The sequence below is a fragment of the Empidonax traillii genome, unplaced genomic scaffold, assembly GCF_003031625.1.
Source record: "Empidonax traillii isolate 1590-97213 ecotype Southwest subspecies unplaced genomic scaffold, ASM303162v1 scaffold263:size1499331, whole genome shotgun sequence".
Taxonomy (NCBI): Eukaryota; Metazoa; Chordata; class Aves; order Passeriformes; family Tyrannidae; genus Empidonax; species Empidonax traillii.
Genome location: NW_020955456.1, coordinates 125,945 through 147,038, shown reverse-complemented (window position 1 = coordinate 147,038; position 21,094 = coordinate 125,945). Strand labels below are relative to the sequence as shown.

General features: G+C 47.5%; 1 protein-coding gene across 1 annotated transcript; it reads right to left on the bottom strand.

Annotated features, from left to right (window-relative positions):
• Positions 1–12,371: 12,371 nt before the first annotated feature.
• Positions 12,372–20,996, bottom strand: BRAT1 (BRCA1 associated ATM activator 1). Its single transcript, XM_027889504.1, has 14 exons — positions 20,934–20,996; positions 20,708–20,896; positions 20,159–20,313; positions 19,474–19,621; positions 18,224–18,596; positions 18,011–18,130; positions 16,990–17,081; positions 16,614–16,732; positions 15,906–16,092; positions 15,712–15,785; positions 15,034–15,136; positions 14,659–14,757; positions 13,475–13,653; positions 12,372–13,268 (listed from the first exon to the last, which is right to left on the bottom strand). The coding sequence occupies exons 2-14, from the start codon at positions 20,883–20,885 to the stop codon at positions 12,537–12,539; spliced, it is 2,559 nt and encodes an 852-aa protein (XP_027745305.1). The 5' UTR covers positions 20,886–20,896; positions 20,934–20,996; the 3' UTR covers positions 12,372–12,536.
• Between the last annotated feature and the right edge of the window lie 98 nt (positions 20,997–21,094).

Here is a 21,094-nt window from a genome sequence, read left to right as displayed (position 1 = left end):
CGAGGAAACTGTGAGCTAAAAAACCAGACACGCTGATAGAGCATGCTCCAAAAGTGCAATTTTTTTGTTGTTAAGAAACCCACTGTGTAAACTTAATAATTAATAGTTGTCTTAGCTGCCAGCCCACTGACTGACCAGCACAGGTAAACAGGACTGGTGTTGTTATTAAATATTCTCATAATGATGCATTTATCTTGGGAAGGCACAGGAAGAGGTGGGTAGTCCTTGTCCAGGAGAGCTGGCAGTGAAGGAGATGAAGGCAGGGATGGACAGAATGATGAGGAAAACAGCCACACAGTTACTCTCTGACTTTTTAGGAGGCAATTGGTTTTATTAAGAGAAGATCAGCAGAAGGGGAAGGGAAAAGGGAGCAGGAAGTGGTCAAAAATTGGATGAGAAGATTAACCAGGAGTTAGAGAGCAGACACACCGTGAATTGGAGGGGTGGGGATCTGGGGCTGTGGAGGGAGCGGAAGGACACCGGGACAGCCATGCTCAGAATTAGCTCAGCTGCAATTAAAGCTGGTCACAGCAGAGGCGTGATGGTCACCACAAGTGGCCTTTATCTGCAGTGATCAGCAGCAGTCATTATTCTGCTCTGAACTCAGTTGTTAGTGCCGAGTTGTGTTTCCTGGAGAGCCCACGATGCTTTGGCTCTGCGCAGAAGGATGTAAGGTAGAAAAGCCTTGGGCAGGTGAGTGCAGGAAACTTCATGGAGCAGCAAGTGCCGAGGGAAAAGCAGCATGGAAAAATCCCCAGGCTGATGCCTTAGATTGGAATTTAAGCAATTGTAGCTGTTTAGCTGAAGAAAACTGTATAGATACACAACTAGCTCCACGAGGAGAAAAGGCAGGTACCCCACGAGCTGTGTAAGCCAGAGAGAAGAGAAGAGGCACAGCCCAAACCCACAGCTGCAGGCTGAGCCAGACCAATTGAAATGAGAAAATAGGCGTTAATTTTTTAAAGAATAAAGCTGATTAGCTGCTGGAATAAATTACTGGGGAAAGGAAAAGTCTTCCCATATGATAGTGTTTTCTATTCAAGATAAGATGCCTTTCCTCAAACGGGCTCCAGCCAAGCCTGTGTTCCCGGGTTCAGCAGAGCAAGGAGGGGGTGAAATGCAGTGATCTCTGTGAAGAGGTGGCTTTGTGGCCCCACCTAGATTTTAGGAAATGACTCAAAGACTGTACTCTCGATGTGTATTTCTACATCCTTCCTGGATGGTGCTGCTCTGGGTTGTCCCCTTCTGAACAGCAGCTGGGCAAGGGCAGCCAGGGAATTACTTGGACTCAGCTGGTCTGATGGGGTTTTTTTTTGCCCTGTCCTGCCAGCCAAGGTGGGGTGTTTGTGCATGTGAGACTGGTGGTGTTTGCTTGTGTTGGGTCTCTATTTGTCACCCCTGGTGGACATGAGGCTGCTGGAAGCCTGGCTGAAGGGAGGTGACTCCAGGCAGCACCAGCCAGTTGCTGTAGAGGCTCTTTCCCAGTGGGTTGCACTCTCAATATCAGTGCAATTGTTTTTCAGAAAGCAAATTGCTGGCTGCAGGAGTGAAATATTCTCCTGTTGTTGGAGTTCTGGCTATTCAAAAGTCAGAGTGTTATTTCTGCACGTTTGTAACCTTGAGGCAGTTTCAAAGGGACCAAGGCACCTCTTCATTTCAGTTTGTGCTGCCCCTGCAAAGCATAAATGAACCCAAGCAAACTTTCTGAAAGTTTGGTCATTAGCAGCAATCTAGAGAGAGCAATGTGGGTTCAGCTCATGTTCTCTCTCTGCTGGTCAGCTCTGCCCTACATTTGGGCAGCACCATAGAATTACTGGCAGCTACTTTGATGTTGGTCCTAAAACAATTGCAGCCACAGCTGGGCAAGGAGCTGTTTCACCTTTGGACTGTGCTGAGCACAAGAAGGAGAATTAGGGAATGCACACAGAGAAGAAGTAAGAATCTAGTCTCGTGTTGCTGCCTCTATGGAAATAAGGCAACTGCAAAATTTGCTAGGAGGAATAGGCATAAAAGCCAGGGGGTGAGATCTTCTACATATTAATGGTGATGGGAAGAAGGAGTAACAGGACTGACTGGTTTGCAGAGGAGATTGAGAGTTCCCATCCTGGGAATTATTGGGAGGATGTAGCATGGACCTGTCTGGGGACAGGTTCGTTCCCTTTGCAAGCTGAAGAGCTGGTGGTTCTGGCAGACAGAGAGTCTGAAGGAGGAGATGAGGAATTAGTAAAGCAGGATTTCACCTTGAACAGGGGAGTCTGAGGGACTACAGCTGACAAGGCTACGGGAGCTTTGTGCTTCCTGACTGAAATCAGTTGGTTTGGCTCCCTGCCATCCATCAGGGGACGTGGAAGGGAGATGAAATGTTCCTTGTCTCCTCCACTGATACCATAAAAATGCAGTGCATTGTGCTGGTGCTGTGAAAAGGCCCCTCCTTTGCCCAGCTGCTGCCTTGGGCACTACCCAAGCTGTCCCATTTGTGTGTCAGGACATGCCCTGTGATGCTGCCTTGTGTCCTATCCATCACCCTTCCCTGCAGGGCTGAACCTCATGGATGAATAGCCAATTGCGAGTGTGGTACTCCCATTTTTCCCTGATTCCCTTGAGAAATCCGAGTGAGGCTGCTGGGATCAGCAGCAGTGAAGAACAGTTTCCTTCCCTCAGTGTGAAGTGGCAGGAGAGGAGAAGAGAGCAGCAGGCACCTTCTGGTGGGTGATGGAGTGGGGACATCAGTGTCCCCAAGGCAGTGCTCGTGCTCCATCTGGAAACACACTGGACCAGCAAAACTGTCCCTCTCTGCTGTGTCCTGGCACAGTCCAGGCTCTGTTGGCAGGCTTGGGAGGAGCTGTAATGAAAACAAGTGTTTGGCTGGTGCTACTGTGGTGCCACAGACTTTAAGGAACAAACAGAGAGAGCCCAGCCCCTCTTTGATTAGCTAGTGCAATCTGCTGCCACAGCTGATGCTGGAGGAAAAGATAAGAGAGAGAAAAAGAGAACAGCTCTGGAGTGAAGATGAAAACACTGGGCAGAAGATCTGCAGGGGGATGAAAGGGAGCCATTTATTTGCAAATAAGTTGCTAGATCAGGCTTCCATGTGCATCTGGGCAGCTTCTAATACTATGGTTTTATTCAGAGTTAAGACTTGTTCCTGGAGTTGGAGACTCTTGAGAAGAGATGTCAGCCCACAGGTCTAGGCAGTACATGGCCCAAGTCTGTCTTGTGCCAATCTAAGGGTAATTTAAGGGTCTTCTTCACTTTTTACCACTGATTTTGTGTTCGAAGTCTCTCTGTAGGAAGTCAGTGTGGATGCTCCATGATTCATTCCCATGAGGAGTCATGATTTCAGGTACCCAGATGGTCGCAGAGTCAGAGGAGGGGGCAGATACATATTTTTACAGCAAGGAGAACGCAACTTCATTGTACAAATTTGGCCTGGATTAGAAGATTTGGGAAATGTACAGAGTGATTATTTATCTTTTTTTTCTTTTCCTTTTTTTTTTTTTTATTTTTTTCATGGTTATTTCCTCTTGGCTCATGATTAGGCTTTAGGAACACTGAGGAAGGAGGAGGCTGCTGCCGGAACATTCCATCCCAGGACTTAAACTCAGCCTGGTGTCTGGTGTGTGTGTTCCCTGGAATTCAGTAGGGTCCATTTATTGAGGCCAGCAGAAATAGCATCTCGATTCCTGGTTTCAGAGGAGGTGTTAAGTAGGGCATAGTTAAATTTGGGATTAATAGTGAGCGAAGAAGGGTAGCTATTTCTTTTGAAATAGATTTTTTTGATAATAGATCTTTGGGCAGAGCACTGTGAAGAGCTGCCCTTAGCAGAGAATGAGACATTTACAGATAGGAAACTTCTTCTGATACAATGAATTATTGGGCAGAAGTGAATGTTTGGGAGCATTTCAAGTTTCTATACATGCAGACCTGTCTGGCACCAAGTCCTGCAGTATTTCAGCTCAAGGAGTGTCTTGCTGATGTCACCAGTTCAGAGCTGGGTCACGTCCTGCACTGGCATCTTGGTCTCCAGGAATCTGGCATCTCTGTTTTAAGATTTCTTTCCCTAAGACAGAGATGCAGAAACATCAAGCTTCTCATGGTCACTAATCTGAAACGTGCCCTCCCCACAGAATCACTCCCTACAGACGAAGGGAAGTCTGTGAATGAGAGGCCTTGAAACGAGCTGTCTGCATAATTAAAACCCTGCAGTGAGATGAAATACGAGATGGAGGGCAGAGATAGTTGGAGGCACCGAGGAACAGAAACCCTTTCAAGTGTTTTGCTGCAGAGATGACTGGAGGATTTGCCAGGGGGCTGCATTTTGTCCTTGTGCTGTCCTTGGCCAGGTGACCTGGCGCTGTGCAGCCGGGTGGACACGTCGCTGACCCAGAAACCTCCCCATGCTGGGACAGGTGGGAGCACTAAACCCAGCTTAGGTGTAAGGCAGAGAGGGCTGCAGAGCTCTAAGTCAGAGCTAATCTCTGTGTCTTGTTGGACTGAGTTTTTGCTCGTGGGTGGGTAGACCACAGCCCAGTTTGCTCCGGGCTGGGTGATGATCCACTTGTGCCTGGTGATGCTACGAAGGAGGCAAAAGGCCAAGTGCTGCCATTGGGAACCAACTGTGAATTAACACACGGTGTGTGATTAATGTGCTTTTTAAATGCATTCATGTCCTGTCTCACTGGCTGCGGCTTTTGTGTCACTTTTGGTGTTCTCAGAACATTTATTAGCCTTACAGATCCCTTGATTATTGCTTTCTCTTTTATAATTAAGCTATGAAACCCAGCATGGTGCAGCTTATGCAGTATTAATTCATGGCTGGCGTATTCTGCCTGTGCCCTAGGATAAGGCTAAATGCTGGCAGCTGGATTGCTCTCTGCACAGTTGCTATTCTGAACATTTTAAATATGATTATAAAAATCACATCCTGCATGCATATGGGCAACTTGGAGCTCAGCACTGCCGGGGGCAGTAGCGAGATGTGGTCTGACTCCCTCGGGAGCAGGATCTGCCCCTGGCAGCGCTGGGACACGGGGCTTCCTCCTGCCCCAGCCGCTGGGTGATGCTCTCCAGGTGGATGCCACCAGCTCTGCTCCGGTGCTAACGCAGCCTCACGTGCTTCCCACGCCCTGCTCACCCTTCTTGGGACACGCCTGTGAAAATGCGAGTCCCTCAAATGGGTTCTACTTCTCTCCTTTTTGTCCTCCTTTCCCTCGTGTGAGAGTTAAGCAGAATCCGGGATTCCCTGCGAGGCTGAGGCTCCCCGGCCCCGTTCTGTCGGCAGCAGCTGCCGTGGCTGTTTGAATAGTTTTCCTCCTGGCTGGTTGCTCCTGCTCCCAGTACGACAGTTTAACAGTTTGTGCGGCCATGTGGCGAACTGAACGGGGAACAAAAATAGCATTAAACATGTCTGGTTTACTTAATTTTTTTTTTTATTTTCACCTCTCCTGGGAACTAGCTGTGGGAGTGACTGTGCTGAAGGAATTGGAGGCTCAGTGCTACTGGCAGGGAAGTGACTGGAATGACCCATCTCCAGTGCCCCAGGCATTACTGGTCCAGAGGCAGCAGTCTTTGCTAGGCTGGGTGTTGGGTCACTTGGTGTTTCCATTGGGTAAATCCAAGCAGCTCCAGCAGCTCTGCCCACATGTCTCTGGTCTCTACACCTGCTGGAAGTCCTACCAAACTTCAGATGTGCTGAGGTGCCAACTACTGAAGAACACCCGTGTCAGTCTCCCACAGCTCTGGACATGAGGGAAACAGCTTGGAAGCTGAAGGGTCCATGGGCCACAGATTCCATAACAGAATGGCAGTTCCTCTCTGCAGTGTGTGTGTTACACACTCACCCACGCTGCACACATTATTGATTATTACTAATCAAACCATTGCTGTAGGGACCTGAGTGCTGATCATCTCAAAGCTTCTGCTTCAAAAACCGGTGCCAAGCCCTACGTACAGGATGTAAAGCTGTAGTGCAGAAACTCTTTGAGCTCAGACGTTTCCATGGAGATGAATCTTTGATCTCGTCGTAATAAATAGAGGGCGGAGAAGATGCTCCCAAACTAGGGAGGAGGGCGAGGCTGATCCCTACGGGGCAGAAGTTCTCAGCAGGGATTAGGGTGACAGGAGGTTTCTCTCTCTCTGTTTTCCTGTGGCGGGGTTGAGCTGCCTGCCCGCCAGCACCACGGCGCACGTGGGGGACGTGCCTTTCATCCAGCCAGCCAGACTGCACGCTGCACCTTTGAGCTGCCTCATCTCCTGCTGCTGAAAAGTCAGACCTCTGTCTGCACAGCAATATTCACCCTGTGCTGCGGGATTTGGAGAGCAGTGACACGGGGTTTTAGCACCAGTACGAGACACGCTCGTTTTCTTGATTGCGATGAAGGAATCTGAGGGATGAGAACAGCTAGGGAAAGCGCTCTGTTTGTGGATAAAATATGGAGGGACAAAAAAAAAAATCACATTTTACTCTGGCACAATGCGCAAAATAGAAGCGTTTACCATGCTGACATGGAGATAAGTGACCACAGGCAACAGTCAGTTGGCTTTATCCACACGGCTGAGCTTTGACCGCACCGAAAACTCGTGTGTTGTTAGAGCTGTCAGCAGGATCAGGGCTGTTACTCCTGGCACTGGAAATACAGGCCTCTGTGGATGGTGCACAGGAAAATTCATTAGGAAAGGGTATCGTTAGCTTCAGTAGTCACTGAGAAGTGCTGCTTGGGGTAACTGTGGCCACATGCGCTCTGGTAGGACATTTCACGCCACGATGCTCTGCCTTGGCAGCCGAAGATGATCCCGGTGTTTGATCCCAGCCTGGATGTGCTGTACGGCTCCCAGGGGTGTGTTGTGGTGTGTGTGTGTGTGTGTGTGTGTGTGCTGAGCTGTGTGTGCTGAGCTGTGCTCGCCTGTTTGTGCATTTCTCGCTCCGTTTGTCCGCCGGGTGGTGGCTTTTCCTGGTCACTTCTGATCTGCTCACAGGCCGCTGACAGATCCGTCCCTTTGTCTCTGCTGCCAGCACGGCCAGAACAGGTTTTTTCTGCAGCGTGTAGGAGTATGTAGGGTGAGCAAGATACTGTGCACAGCCTGCTGCAGTACTGCTTCTCCTCTTTTTAAACAAATCATCTGTCTTGGATGCACTGAGCCACCAGTTGTGCTAATCCGGGTCTCTCTAATTTAGGGGTTTGCAATACCACACCCAGGTAAGATGGTCCCACCACTCCTCTCACTGGAGCAAGTGAGCCCTTTGTGCCTTGCTGGATCTCAGGCTCCTGAACAGCTCAACCATAGCTTCATGTAATTTTAAATTTAGAGTTTAAACTCCTTATTTATAAGGATATGTGCTGTTTGCAACTCCAAAATGTTATAATTTTTTACCAAACATTGCAGGAAGCTTCAGTGGTTGAACAAAGCCCACAGGTTCACTTTAGAAGCCGACAGGTGGGGTTTTCTGTTGATTTTGTTGTTGTTGTTGTTTCACGTGACTCTCTCTGAACATGCTGTCACTAGCTCCCTGCTTGTCAGAAATGGACCATTTGGCTAAGAAAGACTTGTTGTCTTATGTACTACTTCACTGGGAAGGAAATATGTTGAAGGAGCAATGCAATATTAAAGGTATTTTGAATCAGAATCACTTCAGCTGCTTTCAGTGAAGGCTTTAGCCTTGTTTTCATGGGGGTCTTTTTCAGAACCTAAAGCACAAAATACTCTGAAAGGTCAAAGTTAAGGCTACCAGACAGTAATGAAAACGGCATTTTTATCCTCAATGACACAGACAAGACAGGATTGCTGTGCAGCCACAGCTGTTTGTCTCAGGGCTGTGACAAGCCTGTATGGATGCTGTCACTTAGCAACCATTGCCATTTGTGTTTTAACTGCAGCTTTTTTTCTGTTGGCACATAATAAGAGTTGTAATCATGAGATCAATCCTCTCAGGGGTGTTTGTTGTTGGGAGTGATGGGCTCCAGGGCTCACCTGTGCCCTAGCCTATAGGAGCTAAATCAGAAGAACTTCAAGTGCAATGGCTAATGCAGCTTAATAAGGGCTTATTTTGGAGCTGGTTTGGCTGGGCCAAAAGTCATGTTTCAAGATGTACAGCCTGGGTTCACCATCTGCCAGACCTGGCTCTGCAGCTCCTTCTTGCTGGTCACAGCCCAGCCCAGGAGCTGGTTTGAGGCCAAAGCTCGGTGGTGAGGGAGCAGCCAGGACAAAGCTGGATGTCCCTTGGCACAGCAGCATGAGCTCCCTGCTCCCCTCCTCTGACCCAGCCTGAAAGCTGGGGGAATATGGGGTCAGTGGAGGCTGGAAATGTGAGGACTGAGAGATAAAGAACTGGGAAAACTGAACATCTGAAGGTTATGTAAGTCTTAAGGGTAATTCCCATCTATCTTGCACTGACGAGGTGGGAAAAGGGTCATACCTGTGACAATTCAAACCCCAACACTCCACAGGAGCTGTTTAAGGTTGTGATTTTACTTTACACCTGTTCTGAGCAACATCTCTCAAAGGAGTGGGTGCACCCTCTGACCCAGACAGTGAATTCCTGCCCTGGCACAAGAGTTTAACAACCAGGCAAAGGGGGAATAACTCGGTTTGGATGGGTTTGTTTTGGAGGCAGCAGTATGAAAGGCATCTTTGCAGCCCTGTTATATGTTTATTATAATGTAAATAAACACTCTCAGCTGCAGAGACTCGGTATTGATATCACAGACAGAAGCACTGTTTTCTTCAGCTTTATTTTGCTCTGAGGTAAACAAACCCCTGTGTAATTGCACCTGTGGTTCTGCAGGGACTCTTGGTGAGGACTCCTCATTTCCCCTTCCACCAGGGGGTGAGGTATGAGAGTACCCACCATGTGTGCTCTTCCTTGCAGCTTTGTTCCTCCTCGTTCAGACGGACACACTGCTCCTTTGGACCCCCTTTCTCCCTGTGCTGGCTCGAAGGCTGAAGGCAAGACCTGTCCTGTCCGTGGAGCAGCACAGCTGACGCAGGCTGAGGTCTGGCTGCCTTGAAGTGGTGCTTTATTTCTCAGCAGAGGACAAAAACCGCTGCTCAGAAGGGAAATGACACAGACTACAGAGCTGCTGCCACCGGTATGTTTTTCCATTGTAAATTGCCGAGACCTTCTGCAGTGAAGTTGGTTGATGAGTTTCCTCTCTACTGCACGGTGGTTTTTAGAAGCCATGATGAATATGCATTGAAAGGTAGAGCAAATTTTATTAGAGATGTACAGAAGAAAATTGCAGAGATGTGCATGAATTGATCTGTAATCACAGATCACAAACACCTAAGCTAAAGCAACAGCCTTAGTCGTTTATGGCCCATTTTTGACTAAGTTGTGCAATTAGTATAATTAGGCAAAGAATATTCTTTGTACTGTAGATGTCTAGTGTATTAAACCAGAAAATTAGCAGCCATTCTCTTGGCAGCTTTCATAAAGCCATTGCTTGTGTGGGGATGAGCCAAAGATGCTTATTCTCTCTTGTGTCTGTCTGAGCCTGAGCAGTTAAAGGATAAATCCTTCCTTCAGATCATTGTTGGAATGTGTTGAAAGCAACTCTACCTCTGTACAGATCAGACAACACAACTTAACGTTGCCCCCGTGCAGATAAAGAGCTGAAATGAGCTTTGTAATCTTTTCCTTTCGCAGTTACCAGCCACCAGAGATATAATCTCTTTCTGATCTGTGATGTTCTGCGTTGATACCACCTGGATTGCTACTGCCAGCTTTTCACAGCACAATCTAAAGGAAAGGGCAGTCTCGATTCTCGCTGCCTCCTGCGTTAAACGAGGCTCATGTCCGGCCACAGCCGCTGCCAAACCAGCTGGGGTTGTGTCCGTGTGTGTTGGAAAAGCTCTCGGTGGTGCCTCCTGCAGGAACCGAGCACATCTACAGCGCTGACGGGGTGATCGCAGCAGTTTCCACAGAAATCCATCCCAAAAAGGCAGCTTTGAACTTTCTCCCGTGCCTGGAACAGCAGGTCAGGCAGCCCGGCTTCCTCTGCAAGTCCCTGGAGCTCTCGGTGTGTGACAGGAGCGAGCTGGTGGGCAGGTTATGGAGGGATGCCTCTCGTCGTGCTGTGAAATGGTAAATAGCAGTGGCACTTGCAGAAGTGAATGCTCAGGATGCATCTGGGAGGAACCAATCTGCCAAGGATGGTCTCCTTGGGAGCTAATCCTTCCCCAGGGGGCACCATGATGACCACAACCCCTTGGCAGGACACGCCACAGGGTGTAACCCCGAACCCAGCAGGAAGCTGCGTGGCTGGGATAAGGATCTTATGGAGGTGCAAAACAAGCCTTGGTAGGTAAGAAGTGGGTTTAAAATGAGTTGGCAGTGTGAGCAAGTGGGGAAGGGCTTGTATGAGTCCTCAAATGGGCAAAGATGGGCGTCCTGGAGAGGGTATCCCAGCGTGATGGATGATCCACATTGGTGCATGCTCACAAATCCCATCCCATCATTTCCTGTAGAAAGAATTCTTAGTTTTCAGTTTGCTTTCCTCTCCCTTAATCCCTCTAGTCCCTGGCATTTGTTCTGCACACTGTTCAGATGTTCATGACCCTTCCTGTCTCTCCCAGTTATCAGGTGCAGGATGTCAGTGCAGACACCTGTGTTAACAGGACTCCACTGTAACTGGAGCAGCAGAGAAAACAAAGTCAGGCAAGGCAAGGAGCTCAGAGAGAGAGGGAAGCACAGAATCAGCTCTGAGTCACATAATTGCTGGAGGTGGAGACCTGTTTTTAATGAAAGATGAAACGAGTCATTATTACCCCTCCTAAAGATAAGGAGCCCTCCCAGTTTTTTGTGCTTTTGGTTTTTAGTGTACAGGCACTCTGTGCATAAACATGACTTTGGACTGCAATTAGGTAAATGCTATAAACTTAATGTCACCATCACCCTAGCTGATTAAAAATAAAATAAAATAAAAAAACTCCTGTGAAAAATTAATAGGTCTGGGAGCTGCGAGACCTCGGTAATAAGCAGTGAGTTTCCCTTCTGTAACAAGTCACTGTTTCAATTTGCTGATATCTGAACAATTCCTTGGAGTGTCCCAAACTGCACAACCCAGAAATCACAAGAGTCCGAGTGCTGAACAGGAAGAAGCCGTTTACACAGCAACCTGCTGTCTCCTTTCCTGGGGCATATCTGACCTCCTGTCAACACAGAATGCTGGTTTTGGAACTGTGATCCCTTCACTAGAACTCCAAAAACAATCCACTCTTCTTTAGAAGCACATCCCTTCCCTCTCACTAACCCTTTCAATTTCTGAGATGAACACAGTGGCAGGAAAAGACTAGAATTTTAATCTCTTCTGTCTTTTGCCAGGTGTAGACCCTGCTCAAGTAGAACTGTGTATCAGAAGTTGAGCCACTCTCTCCTAGTAACAGCTGCTGGTACAACACCCAAGGGCTCTGTCACACATAAAGCTGTGCTGACTTCATCAAAAGACACAGAGTAAATCTTCAGCCTCAGCTGCAAGAGATCCAAACTACATCTCCCCCCGTTGTATTGCTGCAGGGAAAATATTGCAAGAGGAGATTGTAGAAGTCCTTTCACTGCTTGAGATGCTACAGCCTCCATTAGCCTAAAATGAGTGTTGTGTGCCTGCCCCTGCACAGGCAGCAGGAGGAGGAAGGATGCTCAGTAACACCTCAGCAATGGAAAAGGAGACAGCATGGTTTGATCTACTGCTAAAGGTACTGCTTTTCTTTTTTTCTAGGTTGAACAAAGCTTCTTAGCACATGGCAAGACACTGAAGTAAGCTGCAAACTAGTCTTTCCTGAGTTTTTATGAAATTGGAAATTATTTCTCAGAAAAATGTTGCCATTCACACCATAGCTGCTGTTTTCTGATTGTTTACCAAAGCTAAGCATAGATCAAATTTATCATGAAAAAGCTGCAGGTGTCAGTTTCTCTTGAAAGATAAGAAACTATCCCAGCGCTTCAGGAATGGAGAAGCAGTGAAAAAAATCAGCAAAATGGACTTGCTTATGGCTTCAATTAAAACCAAAGTCAGCATGTTAGTGTCCCTGCTGAGTTAAACAATTATATGATCTATAGGAGACAATTTGTCAGGCTAAGGGCGCATCAGCATTTTACTCCTTAAATCCCACCTTCTGCTCTAAACCTCAAAATGCAACAAGGAAGCTGAGAATTGTTTTTTGAAGAAGATAAGGACAAGTTCAAAACAAGTCTTAAGACCAGTCTTCATCAGTTTTAGCTACTCTGGCTCTGAAAGGAGCCTACAACTTGTTTTGAGTCACTGTTTCATTTTTTTCAAATGATTCCTTATGGAGGCATGGTCAGGTGCTTTCTTAAAAGGCATACAACTTTTTTAAAAAAAAAAGAATAACAAATGCAATTCTCATGGTTTTAATTTGAAAAAGAAACCACAGTTTATTGGAAACTACACTTTTTAACAAAAAAAAAAATCATCATATTAAAGCAAAGATTTTCTAACCCATTTAACAGCTAAGAAAACCACCCTTCTCCTCCAGAAGAAAACTGCTTAAGCACTGCTCCCTCAGAGCAAGAAGTGTCTTCAGTAACAGTCAACTTCATTCTCCTCTACGGTCCCCATAGTAGCAAGGATGTCCTGTAAAAGGGACTGAGGGCTTTCTTCCACATGGTCACTACTTTTATTTAGCTCATCATGTAGCTCTAGCAAGTCTATTGCACCCAAAGCGACCATCATGCTCTCTGGATCTTGAAAATCCACCCCGTTACCACCATCTGTGGGGAAGTTCTGGGCCAGAGAACCCTGTCTCAGTGTCCTCTGCAACCAGGCAATGCCATGGCCTGCAGGTGAATCTTCAACCTCTCGTGGATTCTCCAAAGTGCTCATTGGATAGAAATTCCCTCTCAGGCCAATCAGGATGTCACAGGCCCTCTGCCCCACCGGTTTGTCACAGTCACACAGCGATCGAAACAAAAAGCCGAACAGTTTTGCCTGGCAGAACACCCGGAGCAGCTGGTTCTGAGGGATGGAACTGGGGACTGCAGGGGGCACAGGGGCATAGGGGCACTCAGAAAGGCCAAGCTGGCAAATGGTCTGGCTACAGAAAACTTCAACCAGTTCCAAACCACCAAGCCTGACTTCCCAGTCTAAGTCACGCTCCACAGTCTGGATGACTCTAGAGACAAACTGCTCTGCGTCTTCCAGCTGACCTGCACAGCCTTCTCTCAGCCACTTGGTGAAGATGCTGATCACAGCCCTCCTGGGGAAGCCCTCAGAGTCTGTTGACAAGATTTCTTGAAGCTTTGCTACCATGTTCTAGAAGCAAAAAGACAAAAGAGAAAGCACAGTGAGGGGAGAAACACGCAAAGAAACAAGAACAGCAGAAATACAAAATCTTGTCTTGTCATTACTGGCTGTTAAATCTGCCTGCATGAGCCTGCAGATGACTTCTGAGAAAAGATATAAGCAATACAGCAGTAAATTGATGTGTAGTTCTGCTTGTGCACAGGAAGTTATCATACCTCTTTGTTGTACTGATTCCCTGCTACAGGTGATTCTGGAGCAAAGTAAGTAACAAAGGCCAGGTGTCCCACAGCAGTCACGGCACTCGCCCGCACGTAGCTCTCTGGATCCTCCAGCAGATTTTCTGTGAGCCTTGGCACCTCTGAGGACAGCAGACACTGCCTGAACCCATCCTGGTCTGTAAACAAGACAGCAAGCCAAAGAAGTGGGGCATTATTCTCTCTGAGCATGAAGCTGTTTCCAAAGCAAACAGCCCTTTGCGTCATACAAGGATGCCCACTGCCTGCAGGGACGGCTGCCAGCGGGACGAGCCTCTGCAGAGACCAGGCAGCTGCTCACAAGAGCACAGATGCTCTGTGTCAGGCTCCCCATTTCCCAGCAGCTTGGTGACTTTCAGTCAAGCACTGCTAGACACTGGAACTCGGAAAATTGCATTTACGGCTGTTTTAGCAGCAAGAAAAAAGACTTTCTGCGGGCAAGCGGGGACGTGGTTTGAGCCTCATCAAACTTGTGCCTTTGTTTAAAGGAGGAAAAAATAGTCCTGCTTTTTTGTCAAGGCATATGGCAGAGAAAACAAAAGCAGCAGCAGCACTGAGAGGGTCTGCAGGGTAAACTGCTAACGCAGCTGAGTGTGCTGGATGCTTCCTTTGTGACCTGGGGACAGCAGCAGTCGACAACTTCCAACATCACTGAGCTACCACAGGAAAACTAACATTGCCTCAGTGCTACCTGCTGCAGAGCCCGAGCTGCCAGTAAAGTGGAAAACCAGTAAATAATCCAGAGCATGCAAAGCAGGTCCAGGCTTTTTGCCTTTTAAAGCCCAGCCCCCAGCCTGCTGATAGAAACCAGGCTCCACTGCAGAGCAAACTGAAAAAAGGGAGAGTATTATCTGCCATTAAGCGCTGTCACCTGCCTTGACATACATGTCTCAACACCCTTCAGTTTAAATCACCAAAACTGCCATTAAGGCAGGCACAGCAATCTGAGTTCAACAGAAAAGTAGGATAAGTTTATTAATACTTTTGTCAGATTTTGATCATGATCTAAGAGTAAAAATCTTGACACTTCTTTCTTTTCTTAGCCCTCCAGTTACAGGTCAGAAGATGCTTCACCAGCCCGACTGACTTTCATAACATTAAAAGAAGTACTCTTTCAATCTGAACTGTTAAATCTTTGCACCCACCTCTCATGCATTTAATCACGGCAGTGAGGAACTCCAGAGAAGAATCTCTTACTTCCCAGCAAGGACTGCACAAACGCTTCTGCAGCACCACAAACACGTCTGTAAAAGCCAAGTGACAAACCTGAATGGACATAGAAGGTAACAAGCCCTTCTGAAGCCATCACTGTACAACCCCCACATCCCTTCATCTGATGCAATCCCTTTTGCTGCTGCTGTGTGTGCTTCCACCAGAGTGCTTCAAGCTGGGCAGCTAAACTTAAAATTCAACATAATTGTGAACAAGTCAATCCTAAGTGCTTTGAGCAGGAAAGGTAGGCAAGAGCAGATTTCATGCATGCTATACTAGCTGCTGTTTGTCTCAAATAGTTTAATTACCTTCCAAAATCTTCTCAGTTTGTTGGCACTGACTGTTGGAGCAGGACAGTTCCTGCAAGCGCACCAACCACTTGGATGTAGCTTGAAAGGCTTTCTTTAGAACCTGAAACAAGGTAAAGCAGATTTACTTTACTACAGGAGGAGGCAGTGTTGCCTTTATGCTGTTACAGGTAAAATTCATCTTAGCCTCAAACTTAACAGAGCAATTCTGAGAGTAAACAAGTTCATATGCCTCCTTACAAAGTAAGCCACAAATAGGTGGTGCTTATGTATAATTTCTAACAAACACCTGTTAGAAAATGCCTGTTCTCAACTTATTATTCTGAAGTACCTCCAGCTTTTGATTTGCAGTTGTCATTGGAGTCATTTGAACAAAACAAAGCAAGAAAACAAATCCCCCTATGAAAAGAACTGAATACTTCAAGGCCATGAAATGTTACGTTTGTCAGTGCTACTCTCAGATGAGATGACTCCTGCCTTCTCAAGAACACTCAGTGCATTGCTCAGTTACTCTCTCATTACAATTTTAGCTATTTCCTAAGCCATCTTCAAGACAAGTATCCTACATATTCTGATACAAACTGTGCCAAGAAACAACCATGGTCAGACAGTTTTTCAGGATTATATCCCACTGAGGCAAGCTATTAGATATGGATCTCTCCTTGGTTCTGCACTCACAGTAGGGCTGGTGTTTGGACTCTCCAGGTATGCCAGAAGAACATCAAACAGACTTCCTACGAGTGTGTCACAGCCTGAAACCAAGAAAACAAAACTAAAGGACCAACAGTGAGAGGAGGAGCATCCCAATCCCAATTCAACTGCTGAAATACAGAAAGACACAGGATTGGGTAAGAAAGCAAATATTAACTCACCTTTTTTCTCTGAGAGTGCTGCAAGGACATCAAGAGCTGATTTTTGCACCCTGAAGCAATTGATCAAATTTCGGCTTATTGTGCTTCCCAGAGGGGAGGCAGGACTCAGGAGGCCATTGCAGAATTGTAATATTGTCATGAGAGAGCGCAGCAAGGACGTGTAGGGTAAATCCACTCTTAAATGTTTCTAATGGGTGAGAAAGATTAAAAAAAAAAAAAAGAAAAGGGTTTCCTGCGAAAATCTTAAGCGTGCATACAGAGTTTTTGGTCAGGAAGCAGCAAAATTTTGCAATTTCTAGAGGGTTCTTAAGGTAGCACAATGTTAACAAGTACAAACAAATTATACTGCTCTCTTCCAAGAACTATTGCACAGGTGGAAGGAGATCCTTCACACTGATTGGGAAAGCAGTTCAATTTGTGTTTTTTCGCTGCCTCAGTAATTGCAGTACAAGGTATGGTAACAAAGCTTGTGAAGATGGATTTAGAACTTAAGTGCAGTCCTTCTTTATGAGCCTCAGTATTGCTCTGTTTTCATATTTGAAAGGTTTTTGCTAATATTTGCTAATTTCTTTAACATATGGAAGCCCTCACTGTCAACTCCTCTCCATGTTCTATTAAGCTCTACTGCAAAAGTCTGCAGCCAATCTTAACACTGTCTTTCAAGGACCAATTTGATCCCCAGGCTTTTTTCCCCTCTCTCAATGTTACCAAAGACAGCAGCTTCTCCAGGTGAGCCAAGGTCTGGCACAGGAGACCAGCACAAGATGTCTTGGAGGACAGAAGACTTTCAACAGTGACAGGATCACTAACAGACTCATCCAGCAAACCTAAGGGACCAGAGAAGGGAAGAGCTCAAGTTGTTAATGAGTACGAAAGACTGTGATTTTCAAAATTAATCAAGATATTCAGGTGATGTAGCACCAATATCCCTTCAAATGCAACTGTCAGTAGGATGCTGCACTTTATCACAAACACTGCTACTGTCCTTGACTTGTTCTACTCCTTCACCTCCAGTTTTGTCTGCACCAGACCCTTAAAACACTGGCGAGCAGACTGGCCTCTAACTTTTCTATCACAACTGTACCTGCATATTCCAGAGGCTGGGAGGCTGCTCTCAAAATACAGTCCATTGGCTGAAGTAGAACAGTCAGTGCCTGAATCCTCACATCTTGTGGGCTTCAAGGAGGAAACAGCAGTTACCAAAACACAAACACTTCAATTCCTTCCCAAATGTCTGCCCCCAAATTCCAAACAGGATGATGATTTTCATGCAGGCTTTTTAAACAAGCCAGCAATGACAGCGCAACAGAAGCAGAATGACAATCCTTCCAAGCTTCCCTTGCTAACTGAAAGCAGAGGAGAAATGGCTCTAGAATTTAGAAGGAGCTTTATCAAGCTATGCAAATAGAAAGTGTGGTCCTGTGAAAGAAGAAGGCTGAGAGAGAAGTGTTTCTTGTCAACAGAATGGTGTCCTTCTATGTTAAAACACAAGTGTTACTTGGCCTGTAAACTCACGCAGACTTCTCAGAGGTGCATGAGACATGAATCTTAGATTGCAACAAGGCAGAGTCCAACTGGGTACACAGAAAATACTTCTAATAGTGAAATGAAACTGGAACAGGTTGCCCAGAGAAGCTGTGGAATCCTCAGCCCTGGGGATATTTGAAATTTGAATGGTGCAGGCCCTGAGCAACCTGACCTGTCTTTGAAGTGAGCCCTGCACTGAGCCAGAGGTTAAACTAGATCACTTTTACAGGTTCTTTCTAACTTCAGTTGTGCTACAACTGTCTCCAGAGTCTCCAAATGCCAACTTCTGCTAGACAGAATGAAAGCTCTTTCAGTAGCCAGGGTTTTTGTGAAAGGGAAAATGGAACAGACTACTGGATTTGACAGGCTGCCAAATTGTGTTCATTGAAACTATATTATCCTTACTATCAGTGTCTGAAGTTTGTTAGTTACTGGGATGACTCTTGCCACCCAGTCTCATGTATTCAAGAATGTAACAGAAAATGCAGTGACGACAAAAACAATTCCCGGAAAGACGCCAGAGATCTTAGTCCAGAAACATCAGCAGAGTGCAAAAATTTCATTGCAGTAAGTCCTACCATTTGCAGAGCTTCAGAAGTCCCACTGCCAAAGGACAGGCTTGTACTGGGGTTAAGTGTTCCAGAGCAGAAGTTACTAATGCCCAAAAACTGCCTTCGTTGTCACAAAACACAGGGGACCTGAGAAGAAAGAAGTGTAAATCATACATCCTATTACACAGTGGAAAACAGATACATCTCACCATGGGATCCAAGGTGCCAGAAGATCTTTACCGTGCCACGTTAAGCAGAAGGTTTGCCAGCATGTGCTGTGCTTGAACAGTCTCTTCCACCAGAAAGGATTCTATTTGCTTTGCTATGTCTGACCAAAGCACTTCAGTCCATGCAGCGTAACAACTGCCAAACAAACTGGTCAACAGCTTCAGTGACTGCTCAACTTGAGAGGCAGAGCCAGACTGAAGGGAATCCTCCACGTGCTTTTTAATCATCTGGGCACACGCTGGCCACTCACAGTCCTTTGTGCTGAGAGCTTTAGATGTTTCAGACTCTACAGAGAAGGTGAGCATGTGCACCAGGAGCTGGCTGGCAGCTGAAGCCACGAACAGGCTGGGATCCCCTTGCAGAGCGAAGATCACGTCCATGCCTCCTGTGGGAAAACAGAACAAGTCACTGGAGGAAAAAACAACGGCGTTCCTATGGTGAGGTGGAGCCTTGTTGCATTCCAACCACGTGGGACTAACTCAGGTACCACACAGCTTTAAATGGTGTGTGAGGGGTTTCTTATCCTTTATTTTGTAGTCTTGATTCAAAGTCAGCCAGTTCTTAACAATAAGCAAACAAAATAAGAGAACTGTTTTCAGATCCTCTGGGGTTTTAATAATTAAGGAACTGAAGGGGACTTTATTTAACATCAGGATGATTAGGATAGTTGACAGCACACTCACTGTGTATTTAGGGAAAGAGCCTGTACCATCTCTGGGCATAACCAGTAGGAAAAACATGAACTTTTCCATCACACTGACAGCAGCACGTGCTGCATGTTAACACCGATCCAGTCTTTTAGGCTCCTCTGTACCTGGGATCTAAAGCTGCTGTTCACAGCAGAATTCACATACCTGCCTGACAACAACGGGGCTGCAAAGGTGTGCAAGCACAAAGAGATAAACGAGCCCCTACTTAGTTTTTCTGCACTAAAATCATACCGAAATGTACCTTTTTGTAAGAGTTACAAATAAGAATGCAGAAGGCTTTTCATTTCACAAGAAAAGCCCTCTGAAAAGGGCACCATCTTCAGTGTTTGGGGGGAAAAAAAGGCATAACTAACTTCAGTAAAAACCCCACCATCTTTCAGTGACTTTGGCGCTTTTGACAAATGGCTTATTTTAACTCTTACATAAATGAAGACTCTTTTTGCTCATTTGACATCTGAGCAACTGGAATTTGACATCTGAGCAAACACCTGACGGGAATGGAAGGGCCACAGAGGATCTGGGGAGCGAGTCAGCAGTGCTGGCAGAACTCACCCTCGCTGCAGAGGAAGTGCAGGGCAGGCTGGTGGTGCACCATGCTGTGAGCTCCCCTGACCCAAGCGCTGCGCACCGATGCGTCCTCCCACAGCGCGCGGCCCCGCGGCCCGTCCCGGCCAAACAGCCTCCCCAGCAGCTTCTCCTGCTGAGGCCAGAGCAGAACACAGAGGAAACGGTGAGCAGAGGGGCTAAAGGGGAGGGGAGAGCCTGCTCTGTCCAATATTCTCCTGCTTGAAGTACCACGAAAATAGAAAAACTTCAGAATGCCAGGCCTGAACTCAGTGTAGGTCTCTCTCAGAGATTAAGCAACAGAGTTGTTCAATACCAAAGCTGCTTGTTTTTCGGGTAGTGGAGACAACTTCTGTATATCATGAGCTGGTCTACATGAACTTGCATGGAATGGAACTTATCAGTCCCTTTAGACTGCTCTATGCACTTGTACACATCTCTTCCCTTTTGGGTTTTGCACTATAAACATATTTTGGTGTAGAAAGTAGGATATAAAGCAGAGTATAAAGCTCCCTCGTTTCTGCAGGGAATCGGAAACTTCCTGTCAACCTACTATAGAGCAAAAACAACATGTTAATGCAGTTCAAATCTGCAGGACCAGCCCAGGGATACAGTGCTGCGCAGTGACTGCTCAGAGGTAGAGCTATCCCACAGTCCCAGGTAGATGACTCACCTGCAGGTGCTGGAAGCGGTTTTCGGAGGCTGCGAGTATCCCGGCCAGCTGCAGGGTGAAGGAGAGGATGCTGGGGCTGGGCTCGGGCAGGGCCAGCACGGAGCTGATGAGCTCTGTCAGACACGGGTTGTCCTGCACCAGCTCCACAGTCGGGTCTAGGGGTGCCCAGAGAACAGCAGGTCACTGCCAGGACTGTCCTCTCCCATCCAGGTGATTCCCTGAGCTGAGGTAATCCCTCACAACTTTTAGAACTGAGGAATTTGGGATCACCTCACTTGGGCCCAAGCCCCGGTGTAGCCTCAGCTACTAAACACCGTTTTCAGGTGTCTCCGAGGGGACAGCACCTCAGAGGGTCGTGGCATCTTCCTCTCTGGAGACATTCAAATCCCATCCGGACGCGTTCCCCGCGTCACCTACTCTGGGTGGCCCTGCCTTGGCAGGGGGCTGGACTGGAGGATCCCCAGAGGTCCCTTCCGACCCAAACCATTCCATGATGGACCTTCCCCCACGGTACCGATCCGCCGCCCTCCCCGTCCCCCCGGCGCTCACCGAACCAGGTCAGGCTGCGGAACCAGTCCAGCAGCTTCTCCAGGCACGTGTCGTCCAGGCCGGGCTGCCGCGGGTCGGCCAGGGCGGCGCACACACCGGGCAGCAGCGCGGCGCACTCGCGGGTCATGGCGAAGCGGCGGCGGGCCCGGGCCACGAACCAGGACTGGGGGCCGGACATGGCCAGGGGGCGTCTGGGACAGGAACCAGGGCCAGGACAGGAATAGGGATCGGGACAGGAACAGGGACCGGTACCGGGACCGACCCCGGCGCGGCCGCACCGCGAGTGTCGCAAAGGGGGCGTGGCTAAGGCGTGGTCGGGGGGGCGTGGTCGAGGCCCGGTGGGGGGCGTGGCCCCCGCGGGCGGGCGGTGGTTGCCAGCCCGGGTAA